The sequence below is a fragment of the Aspergillus alliaceus genome (assembly GCF_009176365.1).
Source record: "Aspergillus alliaceus strain CBS 536.65 unplaced genomic scaffold BDW43scaffold_24, whole genome shotgun sequence".
Lineage (NCBI taxonomy): Eukaryota > Fungi > Ascomycota > Eurotiomycetes > Eurotiales > Aspergillaceae > Aspergillus > Aspergillus alliaceus.
This window is the reverse complement of record NW_022474707.1, coordinates 253979-267168: the sequence shown is the minus strand read 5'-3', so window position 1 is coordinate 267168 and position 13190 is coordinate 253979. Positions and strand designations below refer to the sequence as shown.

The 13190-nt window shown below is 45.5% G+C and overlaps 2 protein-coding genes across 2 annotated transcripts; both read right to left on the bottom strand.

Annotated features, from left to right (window-relative positions):
- Window positions 1–744: 744 nt before the first annotated feature.
- Window positions 745–4629, bottom strand: BDW43DRAFT_300562 (uncharacterized protein; the record flags this gene model as incomplete). Its single annotated transcript, XM_032044920.1, has 5 exons — window positions 745–947; window positions 1101–1823; window positions 2164–3216; window positions 3336–3600; window positions 4555–4629. 5 exons carry the CDS (start codon window positions 4627–4629, stop codon window positions 745–747), a joined length of 2319 nt encoding a protein of 772 aa, XP_031899941.1.
- A 4972-nt stretch (window positions 4630–9601) lies between these two features.
- On the bottom strand, window positions 9602–10462 carry BDW43DRAFT_277375 (uncharacterized protein). The gene is made up of 2 exons (XM_032042057.1): window positions 9803–10462; window positions 9602–9740 (listed from the first exon to the last, which is right to left on the bottom strand). Exon 1 carries the CDS (start codon window positions 10381–10383, stop codon window positions 10174–10176), a length of 210 nt encoding a protein of 69 aa, XP_031899940.1. The 5' UTR covers window positions 10384–10462; the 3' UTR covers window positions 9602–9740; window positions 9803–10173.
- Window positions 10463–13190: the final 2728 nt, after the last annotated feature.

Below are 13190 nucleotides of genomic sequence, written 5' to 3'. Positions count from 1 at the left end.
TGGTCAAAGCTACCTTACTCCCCCATACAATTCGTTACCCGTAGTCTCCGAATTCTGTCTGCATAACTACTCTCGTATTCGCAATTCTTCGTTATCAGATTTTAGCTTGTTCTATTCTAATATTATACTTGTACAACTCCCCTCGAAGTGATACAATTCCTAGAAACATTCTAATGTCTCGGATTACGCTTCGCCGAATTCCGTCCCGTCTTCTGCCTGAACCTTAAACGAGTCTATAAATATCTGCACCGAGGAAACATGACAGGCCTGTAAGCCTTACAGTAGTTATGGTCCTCTTGAAAGAGAAAGTCAAAGACAAAGTAGAAACACAAAAGCGTACATGCCATCCATTCATGATACATAAAATGATTCATCGACGACATCCATACTATCCATATCACCAGAGGAAATCATTTTTCTGTCCTAGATCCCGTCATAATCATTCCTTCCAGCATAGTCATCACGGTCATAAAAACGAGTCGTTAAAGGAAAGCCAAAGGAAAAGAAAGAAAGAGAAGAAAAGCATGGTGTTTCCACCCTTAAAACACCGTATACCCTGTAGAACCGCCTAAAACCGCCATGTTACCGGTTCTCGAGACACCCACGATCTCTATATACTCTACACACAGCGGCCAAGTCTCATACCCCAGATTCACTGCCAGACGAAAGCATGAAAACCGTAAGAAATCGTGAAGAATAGAGTTATAAAAAAAGGCGGCGACAGTGACTTTTGACCTAGAACCCCTAGGCTTCAACTTCCTCTGCACTGCGTCGGGATGCAGAGTATGTATTTGCCCCACTGGCCCGACCCGGAGGAGCAGTTGTTCGTCTTCTGCGCTCCTGGAATCTTCGTTTTCCCGCTCGGGTCTCGAAGTGTCGGGGGATGGAAGTCGGTTCCTGACCTGCAGCTAACATGGTGCTGCGCATTTTGTTCCGGTACGCGTCAACTGTTCCCCGGGAAAATGATTAGCCTCCGAATTCATTGCGATGTTTTATTACTCTGTGGTACGGGAGTGAGCCCTGTCGATGACATCGGACGGACAGTTACCCGATCCGTCGATGCCACAAGGCGTACGAAATAGGTATGGGGATTCACGTACGAGATCGCTGTAGGAACAGCATGCGCCCTGCAAAGACACGGCTCTGGCTCCAACTCATCCGGTAGCCCAGGTCGTTCAGTAGCACTTCCTTCTTTCGACGTGCTCTCGACAGTTTAGGAACAGTAACTTCGCTATCTCCATCAATACTGGGTGCCGGGACTAGGATTCGTCCAGCGATGGGGGTTTCCTCGTCATCTTCCTCAGTGTCATCCTTGATGTATCTTCTGCCAGGAACGACCCGACCAGGTGGGTTTTTCATCTGAACGGGGAAATATGTTCGAGGGTAAACAGAGTTCGACATCCGGTATGAGTCGGGGATCTCATTCATATCCACCTGGTCCAGCATAACCTTGACACGAACACGACACCCCCGTTGACTGTCCTCGACCAGTATAAATTTGCGCCGTTTGCCTTCAGGAAACACACCGAATAGCGCGTCATTGCTTGGGTTACGCTCATCCTCATCGTCATCTTCAATTTCCTCGATCTTGCTCGAGGACGTTGCAACAGTTGGGTGCCGTCCAAGGGTAGTTATCCCACTATCACGAATGAGAGGGGGTATCGAAGGGCCCCTGACACCTCCTGGAGTACTCGGAGGAGGCGGAAATGCAGGATAGCCGTGGAATACCTGCCCAGTGCGGAGCTCCGTGGGCGAATGCCCAGGGGTCGAGTGACCGTCTGGAGCAGGTGGACGATTGGTACCATTCGCAAAACCAGCAGTACCTGTATTATGAACGTATAGCAGTATATAAATTAGCCTACACTGAAATGCATATTGCGGATCGTGATTCAGGGTGCAAAAGGGTACAGAATGAATGGTAAGATAACAAACACGAAAGGGTATGATGGGTAAAACAACAAAACACGAAGACCTCTCCAGGCATAATAGAAATACATAGGGTACAATATCCACCAGCCCACAAAGCTTCCTCTGTTCAAATATGGTATCCTTCCGCACGGTGTTATGACAACATGAATGGATGATACATGGTATTTAGACAAGTCCACCATATTCAATGAAAACGGCGGTAAACGTAAACAAATTATACGTGGTGGAACATACCGCTTACTTCCTCGTTACTTGCATTTCCCTCGGGTTGAGCATGATGGTGATGCAGTTGCGGAGGCCCCATAGCTAAAGGGCCCAATGAAGGACGTGGACCAGGCGCTGCCAAACTGGCACCGGGAACAACGGGGGCAACGGGTGAAGCAGTGGCCATATGAGCAGGTGGTTGTGCAGGCAGGCCTTGCCGTCTGTTCATCTTGGCCATTCTTCTCACACGCCTGCTTCGAAGTCGAGGATCCTGATTGCTGTTTCTCCAGCTGTCAACAGCGCGTTGAATCAACCCACGTTTCCCCCTTAATGCAGGATTAAGCTCTGCTAAAGCCCATCCAACAGCATTACACTCTGTCTCGTATACTAGTCTGTTACCTCTGTATTGATCCTTGCTGCAACAGGCTCGGGGGTAAACGCAATTTTCCGTCTTGAACTCTTGGCTTAGGTTATCCACGTTAACAGATTCGACATCACAACGGATGGTATATTCCATCTTAACGCGATCTCGAGAGTATTCAAAAGCGATCCATTGGACCCCGTTGCTGTCCTGGCGTACCACCAGTGGGGTGGTGGCTGGAATGGGGCCCGGCGCAGCGCTTGTACTTGCTCCGATAGCTGAATTTTGATGGTGCACACTGCTTGCAGGGATTGAGCCACCGCTTGCTGCAGGGAGTGGCGGGTTCAAGACTGTTCGCTGCGGAGGTGTCGGTTGTTGCTGCGCCGTCACGGTACTGGGGCTAGTAGCCATAGTGACTGTCGGTGCCTGTGTATGGGGTATGGGCGCGGAACTTGTCTGATGGGGCAATATCATCGATTGTGACGTGAGAGGGTGCTGGGACGAGGCGTGTCCGTACGCTGAAGGCTGCACAGGATTTATAGAATACGGTTGATAACCATAGATCTGCGATGCCATTTGTGGTGATTGACTATAAAGATTCCGACTATGCTGCTCGTGGGACTGGGAAGTTACCGATGCAGGAGAGCCGGACTGTGGTGTTTGATACATTGGAGGATAAGGCCTCTGCATCTGTGTGGTTGTTGCCATCATTTCAGGCGGCCCTAGCAGCGAATCAGTAACGGAAGCCCGGTTTGGTCACCCGGCCTTTCTCCAATTCTGGTGAAGATATGACCGAGTAGGTGTGTGCGATTGATGGGCGATCTACGAAAGTTTCACTCACCACTTGAGGGATATTGAGCTGGTGCACTCGCTGTTGTATATGGAGGATGGGACGCGTAATACCCCGGTTCCTGTGCTGATTGTCCGTACGGATGTGGATGGTGTAGAACTCCGTTTCCCAGAGTGTGAGAGGCGTATGATCCAGAAGGTAAAGTAGTGCTGGGTTGGTGAGGAGAGTTGGGCTGCTTTTGCTGTTGCACAAGACTTGCTGGTCTTGGATGTTGAAGGTGAAGGTGGGGCGGACCTTGATGCCCAGAATGTCGTAGCTAGAATCCAACTCAGTTAGCTCTTGTTCATCACCTGGGACTCCATAGGAAGTCTGCTAATGAAATTATCCACGGAGATTTGTGACATAGATAAGAACAACAAAGATAGTGAGAAATGGGCACGCTCTGAGAAAGCTGGATCATTTTGTGCTGGCAGTGGCTGTTGTAGTCCTGATTGTAGCCAAGCCTCATAGAGAGCAGCAGTCTATGGTGCTGTAAAATGGTGCAGGCAACTTTAACGCCAATATTTGATCTATTGCCCTAGTATAGGACTGGATCTGATAAACCATTTCATGCGACAGTGCCAATAGATCTCATGGAGAATGTGACACCAATTTCAACTTTTGTTTTCTTTTCTCTCCATAGTTGGAGATTCAGAAGACCTCTGAGAAGCTCAGACCAAACTTGATGCAACACATGCCGAAGAAACGTGTGAACCACATTGACAGGAGGGCCACCAACAATGGTATTATGAGGACTGCGCGAAGTAGTGTTTTAAGGGCTGGAGCCAGGGTCAGGTAAAACAGCGGAACACATTCAGGATCTTTCGGAGTCCAACGATCTTGAGAATGTATCATGTTTGACTATGATTTGCGAAAGCACTCGGCTTCAGGGATGAACTCAATTTTGCGCGTAGTCAAGATACCAATTGAGACAGAACAGCAGAACGTGAGACCTGCATGGGTTCTCTATCAAGCCTTAGACAAGCATACCCATGGATCGGGCGCTCTGAAGGATCATGAATGGGAGAATGGGCACAGTAACTGACAATGCCTGGATCTTGGTCTAGGAGTCCGGGATCTCGCTTATTGCCGAAGGTCTCTCGTAACTCTCATACAATAGCTGGGTTGCCCTTGGATGGAAATAGAGCCATCGAAGTATGGGTTCCAATCGCGATGAATGAAAAGAAAAGAAAACAAAACAAAACAAAGCACAAAAGCAAACCGCACTTACATGGTCGTCAGCAGGCTCGTCTTTGTATTTAGACGTCGATGGATGGGCTAGGTCAGTCTGAACCATGCCGGTCATGACTGACCTTCAAGTGGCCTGGAATCGAATTATCTTTGTTTTGATTTTTTGTTTGATGAACCCGACCCGTACACTGTAACGGAGGGCAGTTTAGACAAAATCCGATTAAAATTCTTTTAGAAGGAAAGGATAAGGGGACAAGATATTGCTTGGGGGGATGGCAAGGTCTTCGAGGTGACGAACGACGGTTATGACCAAATTGAGAGGCTCAGTGGCAAGGGTAGTGGCTTGTTGGTCTGTGGCTCTAGACTGGGGGGCGGTTAAGGGATCTTTGATGAAAGACTAAGGGTGTGCTGCAAGAGCCAGTGTAATGTGGAGGGTCCAGGGTTGTTATTTAGCTGCACTGGAGACCCATCCTTCAGGCAGACAGACGTCAGGAAAGGAAAAATGGAACCATCCCGGATATGGACTTAGAGGGCTGAATGTGAGAGGAGAGGAGATTTGGGAAAAAAGAAAAACAAGAGAGGAAGAAGTGAATGGTGGGGATATCAGAAGGAGCTTGTAACTAGCGGGAAGGTGGTGTAATATTGGCCGGGGGTCGATGCAGGACACAGGTAAAAGTGAATGTGACAGTGAAAGGGGTCCTAGATTAAGCCTAGAGCTTGTAACTAGAGCCGAGAGAAGATATAGATTAGATGCTTGGGAAGGATGATTTGCAGCATGCAGCGACGGTGCGTGGAAACGATGAATGAAAGGACCCAGACGAACCTTGTACAGACAGAACAGGGAGTTTCCTTCAAACGCAAAAAAAAGAATAATGTGCAGATGATGTCCGTTCACGTCGAGTCCAGGTTTCGGTGTTTTTTGTGATTTGCCTCCAGGCTGGTTGGGAATAATAATGTAAAATATAAAAAAGTGGAGGGGAACAGATCGTAAAATAGAATAAAAAAGGGTAAGGAAGAGTACGGAGTACTTGTTTGTCTCTCCTTATTTGAGTTCGTAAAAAAAGAAAACCAAAAAAAGAAAGAAAAGAAAGAAAAAACCGAGTCAGTGAATTAGAAAACAATGAAAATAAATCCTAAATAAGGAATAAAGACAAAGACAAGGAATCGGAGAGACCCGCCAAGTGACGTGACGACAATTTATGATAATGGGAGACACCTCGTCTCTAGTTGGATCTTCACGTCTAGTACTCCAAGGGACAAAATGTATCTCAAAAAAAAAGAGGGGATGAGAGATGTGGAGGGGAAGAGGATGTAAAAAAAGAGGGAGAAGAGGGAAGTAATACTACCTGTCTAGCCTATCCATTGATGATTCTCTCTAATAAGGTAACAGTAGAATTAGTTAGTACTTGTATGTATGTATGTACAGTAGGAGCTGCTGCAGAGGCAGTATGGGTGCTGCTGATAGCCATGTATAATTTTCATCACAAGTACTCCCAATAATAATGAGGGTAATAATTATAATAATGACACTAGTAACCATAACCATGATTGTTATTATTATTATTACGATTGTATAGAGATAGAATTCACAAATAAGCAAATGAATGAACAGAGACAAGAAGTTAAAAAAAAAAAATAAAAATAAAAATAAAAGTAAAAATTGAAAAATGAAAAATGAAAAATGAAAAATGGCTCTGGCAGAGACACATGCAGCTTCAAACCAGAGAAGGAATAGTGTGATGTGGGTGTGAGTGTAAGTGTGTGCCCCCAGGGGAAATGAGTGTGTGTCTGTATGGCTGTGACAGATCGTGTTGGGCAGAAGAATCATTGATTGCTTGCTTTCTATTTTTGTATTAAAACCTGTCGTAATCAATACTACTTCCTTTCCCCTTGAGACACCGTGAGGGAGATTTATTTAGTGAGTGATTAGTGTCATTGTTATCTGCGGGAAAAAAAGTAAAAAGGTAGAGAAGTAAAGAAGAAAAAACCGGACAGAAAAGCTATCACTGCAACCAACAAAAAAAATTAAAAAAAAGAGAGAAAGAGGGAAAGAAGAAAAAGAAAAAAAAAGAGCTAAAATTAAAATTCCCCATTGGCATCGACGAAATCCCATAACCCACAATATCCTCTTTAGGTTTGGGGGTTTCTGGCTTGGATGGTCTGGAATAATGAAGATTGGCGCCGGGAGGAATAGGCACAATACAGTAGTCAATTTAGTTTAGTTTAGTGTTTAGTTCATCGGGGGGAAGACGGCGACTATGGGTGGGTTATTCCCTGAAGCCTTTCAGTCATAGTGTCCTTCAAAACAGGCAAAAGTTAGTCGGAGTTAAGAGAGCTAACGTTGTGTTCCAGGTTATGGATCTGGCAGAGCCCGAATTCAGGTACCACACACACACACACGCTTCAGCTTCTTTCACTCACACGAGCAAGACCACCGAGAACAAGGATCATCGGCACCGTGACTTTGGGCGGATGAGTAGCATCAGTCATGCGTCCAGTGATCTCCCTTCCATTGACAAACCAATCTAATATTGATAGCTCGGTGCTGGGCCCTGACAGCCTATGACATCCACTTGGTGTGCATGGACCTGTAGTATTTTAGTATCAGTGGGACCGTCCGAGTTTTGAGGTAGGTAGTATATCAAATATTCCCAATCATCTAATATGACCACGAGACCAGAGTGACGTAGAAAAGCACTGGTAAAAGTAATAGTCTTGGCTGCTGAGCAGCATGTATAGTCAGAGTCACAGTATTTTATTTTATTTTTTGACCCATTCTGTGCCATTACTTTTCTTCTTTCTTTTTAGTGTGTGTTGTTGATGTTGTTGGCATTTCCCTTCACGTTCCTCTTTTCCCTTACCCCGAGTAGAGGTAGCAAACTCAACGCAATAATACACCCGCGACTCGATCGGGTTACACTCCGGTATGGAAACAACCGATCTAACTTGCTCCCGTCAGCCTTGCTCCCACTTTTCCAGGCGCCACACGCCATACCTATCCACCCCTCCCGAGCTCTCCATCAAATAGAATCCTCTCGTGAGGGGCAAAAGGTGAACAGCTCCATCGTGCCAGGTAAAGACCTAATGATGATGCAGAAAATCTAAGGAGGAGAAGAAATAGAAAAACCTAGACAATGTCAAATAATCCAATAACTAATTTATTACGAGCCCCCTCCGGCCCCGTCCAAATAAACTCGAAACAGTCTAACGGCGTTCGGCCGGATGATTCTCCCTCATTACTCTCACGAAAGAGGATGTTGTTGACCTGTGTAACCCTAATCTGTAAGAAGGCAAGCGGCTGATCGATCATTACCCTCCTCTGTTTCTGGTGCGTATCGCCAACCAATCTCTGCATTGTGCTTTGGAACTGGGAGCCATGATATCAAAAGAAAATACTGATCTAATAATGATGGTAATAATCATCATCACCATCCTTATTCGATAGACTTACCCGTGCAATGAGTGATCGGGTCACCCTGTAAATGGTTGGCTGGGGGGAAATCTGCTGCCCTCTACTAGTATCGGAGCCGTAGCCACAATCGTGACTTAATTAGACTGTCCGTCACTGCTCCTCGGGAGTCGGGGACTCGCTTGAATCTCCAGATTCCCTCGAACAAACAGCCTCTCAGGCGTCAGGATTCCATGTCTGCGCCCCCACATGTACTTCTGTGCAATCAGACTGTGGGCCCACCGAGTTTAGTGAGTCTTGGCTCTGGGACTTGATTGAGAGCGACTCTTCGAGGCCTTGATTTCTTTTCTTTTTCATTTTCGCTTATTTATTATTATTATATTTACTATTTTATATTATCAATATCATCATCATTATTATTTCTTTTTTTTTTTCCTCTCACTTTTTTTTTTTTTTTTTTTTTTTTTTTTTTTTTTTTTTTTTTTTTTTTTTTTTTTTTTTTCGTCTCTCCAGAAGAACTGGCAAAGACAATAAGAGTGGTAAGATAATTTCGGTCACATTGCGACAGAGACATTGGGGTATTTTTTTTTCTAAGATAAGCTCCCCATCCTTTTCCCGAAACAAAACAAGCATGGGATTGCTCTCGTGCATCTTACCCATGTGAAAATTGAAACTGAATCTAGCAGCGTGTGCAGGTAAGATCTCCGTCATCTTGAAATTGCTGGGACCCCATCACGGTCCATACATCTCCAGAGAGGCGTGCATGCTACCGCTTATTCCCCGTATGTCAAAGCAGATAGTGCCTTAATCAAGGGGTTGGATCTGTCTACCGATATGTGCAGTAGAGTACAGTTAATCTGCCACGCAAGCTAGGCCCTGAACAGGTGCCACTTAGCTAGTCATAGTGTTACCTTATGGTGCTGCTGTTGTAGCTGTGGATGCTGAAGAGGTCCAGGTAGGCAGTCACGGGTAGATTCAGCTGTCGATACTACACTACTTACCATAGCGCGTACCATTGTTTGGTGGACTAAATCCTTCCAGAACAGGGCTAGCGCACAGGTCGTTGTCATCCAAGCTCTTCCTTTTCAGTTCACAACTGCTGCGCCGCTCAATCGCTTGAAAAATCAACCGACCACTCTTTAGGAGGCTATGTGTACTCTGTATGGCATGCTCACCACCTTAGCTGCCTTTTAGCGTCGGGTCGGTGGAGCTTTTGGGCTGGACGCAAGCAACGGTGTCAGGCTTCCTCGGCCTACGATTGGCACAGGCCTTTATGATCGATGCAGGGTGCTAAAGACCGCTCATCTTCCGCCTCCATAGTCCTGTATTCCCCCCGGTCGCTTGCCGTTCACCGGCCTCTTTTTATTGTCCTTTTTTCTTTTTCTTCTTTTTTTTCCCCTTTCTCTGTGCGAGAATCTTCAAATCCCGCTATCTACGTTTTTCTTTCTTTTCCTTTTTATTAATATTGTCCTGTATTATCTTTTCATTTGCTTCGTATGATTTGATAATCCCCCTTTGTTGGACCGGAAATCCGAAACCCACATATTGAGGGCAGTTCCAGAACAATCCCCCCCATCTGGCTTGAAAGTTATACTGCACGCCTGTGTGGGTTTTATCACACAGAAAGGAAGCCGCGGATCTTGAGAGATTTTTTCTTTTCTTTTTTTTTTTTTTTTTGAGACGGAAAAGAAATCCTCTAGGGGCGTGTGGGCAAAGCTTTGACAAACGATAGAGACGCGGAGCCGACCTATATACGGACGACTGGAGCGAATAATTACCAGTACATACGGAGATAACCGCTTTGATCAGTACCGGTAGTGAGTGATCCTATGGGTACCGATCAACCTCTATCGGTTTTCTGGTTGACCCTGGCTTCAAGTTCGTTCCTCCGTGCAGGGATTGTTTCGGGAGGCCGTGCTCGGAAACAACCATGCGTGTCGATTAGGGTTGTGGGAATTGCTAACAGACTTACGGAAAACACGCTTAACCAGTCCTGGCCAGTATGTTAGATCAACAAGTGTATAGTGGAGCCACTGGGAGTGGGTGATACATCCTTTACCTCTCAATGTAGACTATACCTGTGCCAATCGAGATCTTGATACTGAATCAACAATGTGACTAGTTCACAAGTTCCCCCGCCCTGTTTGCTTGTTTTACTGTGGTAGAGAGTCGCCACATACATAGTAGTATGCCTATTGTCTGACGAGTGGAGGAGACTTGTCGACAGCTGGAACCGAAAAACGAGGACCATCATAATAATAACAATAGATAATGAGCCCCGGATGACAGTGAAAAGCGGAGCAATATCACTAAAAAAGCTAAGGAAAACGAACCACGGGGGGCTGTCTTTCCGACTCCGACCCCTGGGCGGATCAAACAAATCCCACAGTGGCTCGATATCGTTGGATCGACTGGGGCTGTGAGTTGATCCGCGGTGATATCCGGTAGGTCGTGGAGCATATCCTTATAACAGAGAGGGCACGGAGTGTCCCTCCGTATAAGGTTGATCTAAATTTGCCGTTGTCAACTAGCAATGTAGGCAGTATTGATTATTATTACCATTATTATTACTATATTATGATTATTGTAATCATTGTTGTTCCCCTTCTCCTTTACTATGCAAAACATGTGCAACGGACGTCCTGCCAAAAATGTAACTCTGAAAGTTAAAAAGATAGTGGGGAAAAAGAATTACAAAGAGAGAGAGCGAAAACGGCTAACTGTTAGAAACTCTCAAACACACTAACTAGATTTACTTAGGTAAGCCTAGAGAAGGTTAACTTCATTTCCTCCAGTGGAACATTATTATTATTATTAGTAGTAGTATGATCATGAATATTTCTCCAAAAAACTTTTTCTTTTTTGACTTTTCACTTAAGGTGCTATCTTACTTTAGGAGATGATCAGCAACCGGGGGTGTCATGCACATCAGAGTCTGCTCTATCCATACGGATAATATTAATAAGAATCCCTGATCAAAAAACGATCAACTATATTGGAATAAGGCAAAGTGACCAGATAGGTACCACGTTTCATACCTTGTCTGTTAATCTGAAATGGTCTACTAGACAATATAATAGTGGCTATACTAAGGGGAAGGCCACACCCTTATTCCCATCGCGGTTTCAGCCCTGATGCTCTTCATAAGACGTCATGCAATCACAGCTATTCTCCTTTATGGATCATCTGGGATAACAACACCAATATTAATAGGTTCAGTAATATGAAACTCCAAAGATCTCCAACTAAGCCCAGTCCTGTCCCTATTAGGCCCCCTTTAGCAAGAAAACTAAATCAGCGCTGCAACCCTCCTCTCTATCCCTCGATGTAGCCCCGCAGTCCGTCTCCACTGGTATTATACTCCCGCCGGAACCCTAACATTATAACCCACTTTCTCCTCGGACACACACTGTGATTCTTAGCCAATCTCTGGCGCTTCCATTCACAGCAAAGGCGAGACTGTTCCATGATCGCCTAGTTCAAACAGCCACTGGAATCTCCCTACAGCAAGTGAGAATCAATTTCTTTTTTCCTACCGTTCAGTAATACCTACGATGTGGGCCCGAATCACCAACACTACTACCTTACGCGATGATATCCGCTACTCGTTCACTTCCCTCTATAGATAGTGTACTCTGGGTAGATCCAGCGCAGCCCCGGAGATCCTATCGGGCCCAAAAAAGACTCACCACAGTGTCTAAAAAGGAAAAATCTTGACCTTCTTGGCATTTCCTTGGCAACCTCAGTGCCTGATGGTTGCCCTAATCCACTAGCTTTTCGCCTGTAGCCTTGGCTCAACAGGTGATCCAAGTTCCCCTAACGTTCAGATCCATGACAAAGAGAAGGAAGGCTTCGAACCTAATCACTAACAGCAACCTTCAGGAACTATATCGAAATTTGTCATTCTTAAACCATGGGACCCGAATTTCAAATCTTGCCCAACCCATGGCACCACGATGGGCCCCAGATCGGATATTCATCGTTTATGACATCCGAGGGAGGTCTCCGTGGTAGATATCCGAGACCTTCATTTCACTTACTATGATAGCACTAGTCTGTCCAATCCCCATATCGTTCTGTAGGAGTTTGATGAAGGGTCGGTCTCGACAGGCCGATTGTTACCGACCATCAGATTTTTCATCCGGAGTAATCCTTTTTTCTTTTCTTTTGAAGAGTGATGTGATCATCCACGCTAGTAAGGGGAGCTGGAGTGTGGGAAGCAAGCATTTCGAGCAACTAGGGAGGGCATGAGTCTCCACTTCAGCTTCCTTTTTTTCCTCTTTTATTTTCTTTCTCACGTTCCTGTGTTGCATCGATCGTTCTTTGGAACACTCGTGCTCTGTACTTTCTGGCAAGCAGATATGGAGCAATCTTGCGCATATTACTTGAGGGGTCATACAACCTTGTTGTTGATCCATGCTTCAGTCGGCTGGGCTACCCAATGAGGCCATTCCAGAATCCCTTTTTCGTCCTCCTTGAGACTAATACATCCCATGCATACAACGGGAGACTCACAATGCTACATGACAGGAAAGGCAAAATAAATGAATTGAGCCCAAGTCAGGCTAGTGTTGATTCACCCAACCAGTCAACGGTGGGGTACGGTGTGCTCCGTAGTATTATTGCTATTATTATGATTTTCTAGGTACATATCTATTTCTTTTTCTCCGCACTGAGCAGATCCATTTCAAGTCCAGGTATGCAACCGGAACACGGGCCAAAGAGCCGCTTACCCGATTAAGGTTAGTGGCAGGTAAACTTGAACCACTCTACTAGGTAGTGGTGGCCGAAGCTCGGGAAGTCCAGTCAAACAAAGTAGCCGTCCAGTGGTAGAAGCAATTTTAGTGGATGGGTACCTACTTTTCCTCTACTAGCTAAGGTTCACTTCCTACGGGCCCTTACTAAACTCTCCGCTTCGTGTGGTTACTAATCCATCCGTCTTCTAGCTAGGAAACTAGTTCACTAACTATTAGTAGGACGATCTATGGTTGCCATTATGGTCCATTGTTTGGCGTCCGTGGACGGAAATAACCGAACGTCTACCGGACAATCCATGAGTTTCGGCGCCCCTCATTAAACTTATTTGTGATCGATTACCAGATCCAAGAAGTTAGTAGGAGTACGTACTCGTGTAGTATCCGTCTACTCCGGGGCTTTCCGTCGAAAGAGAGCTACGGGACTCGACCAAACAATCGAATGATAATGAGGATAGATAGTAAGATACTACCTCGTAATCCGTTAAGGTGATACAAACGCTAACCTAAAAC

What these genes read in the sequence shown, in the direction of transcription:
- BDW43DRAFT_277375 (XM_032042057.1), bottom strand. Translation starts at nt 10,383, where the DNA reads ATGCTCCACGACCTACCGGATATCACCGCGGATCAACTCACAGCCCCA.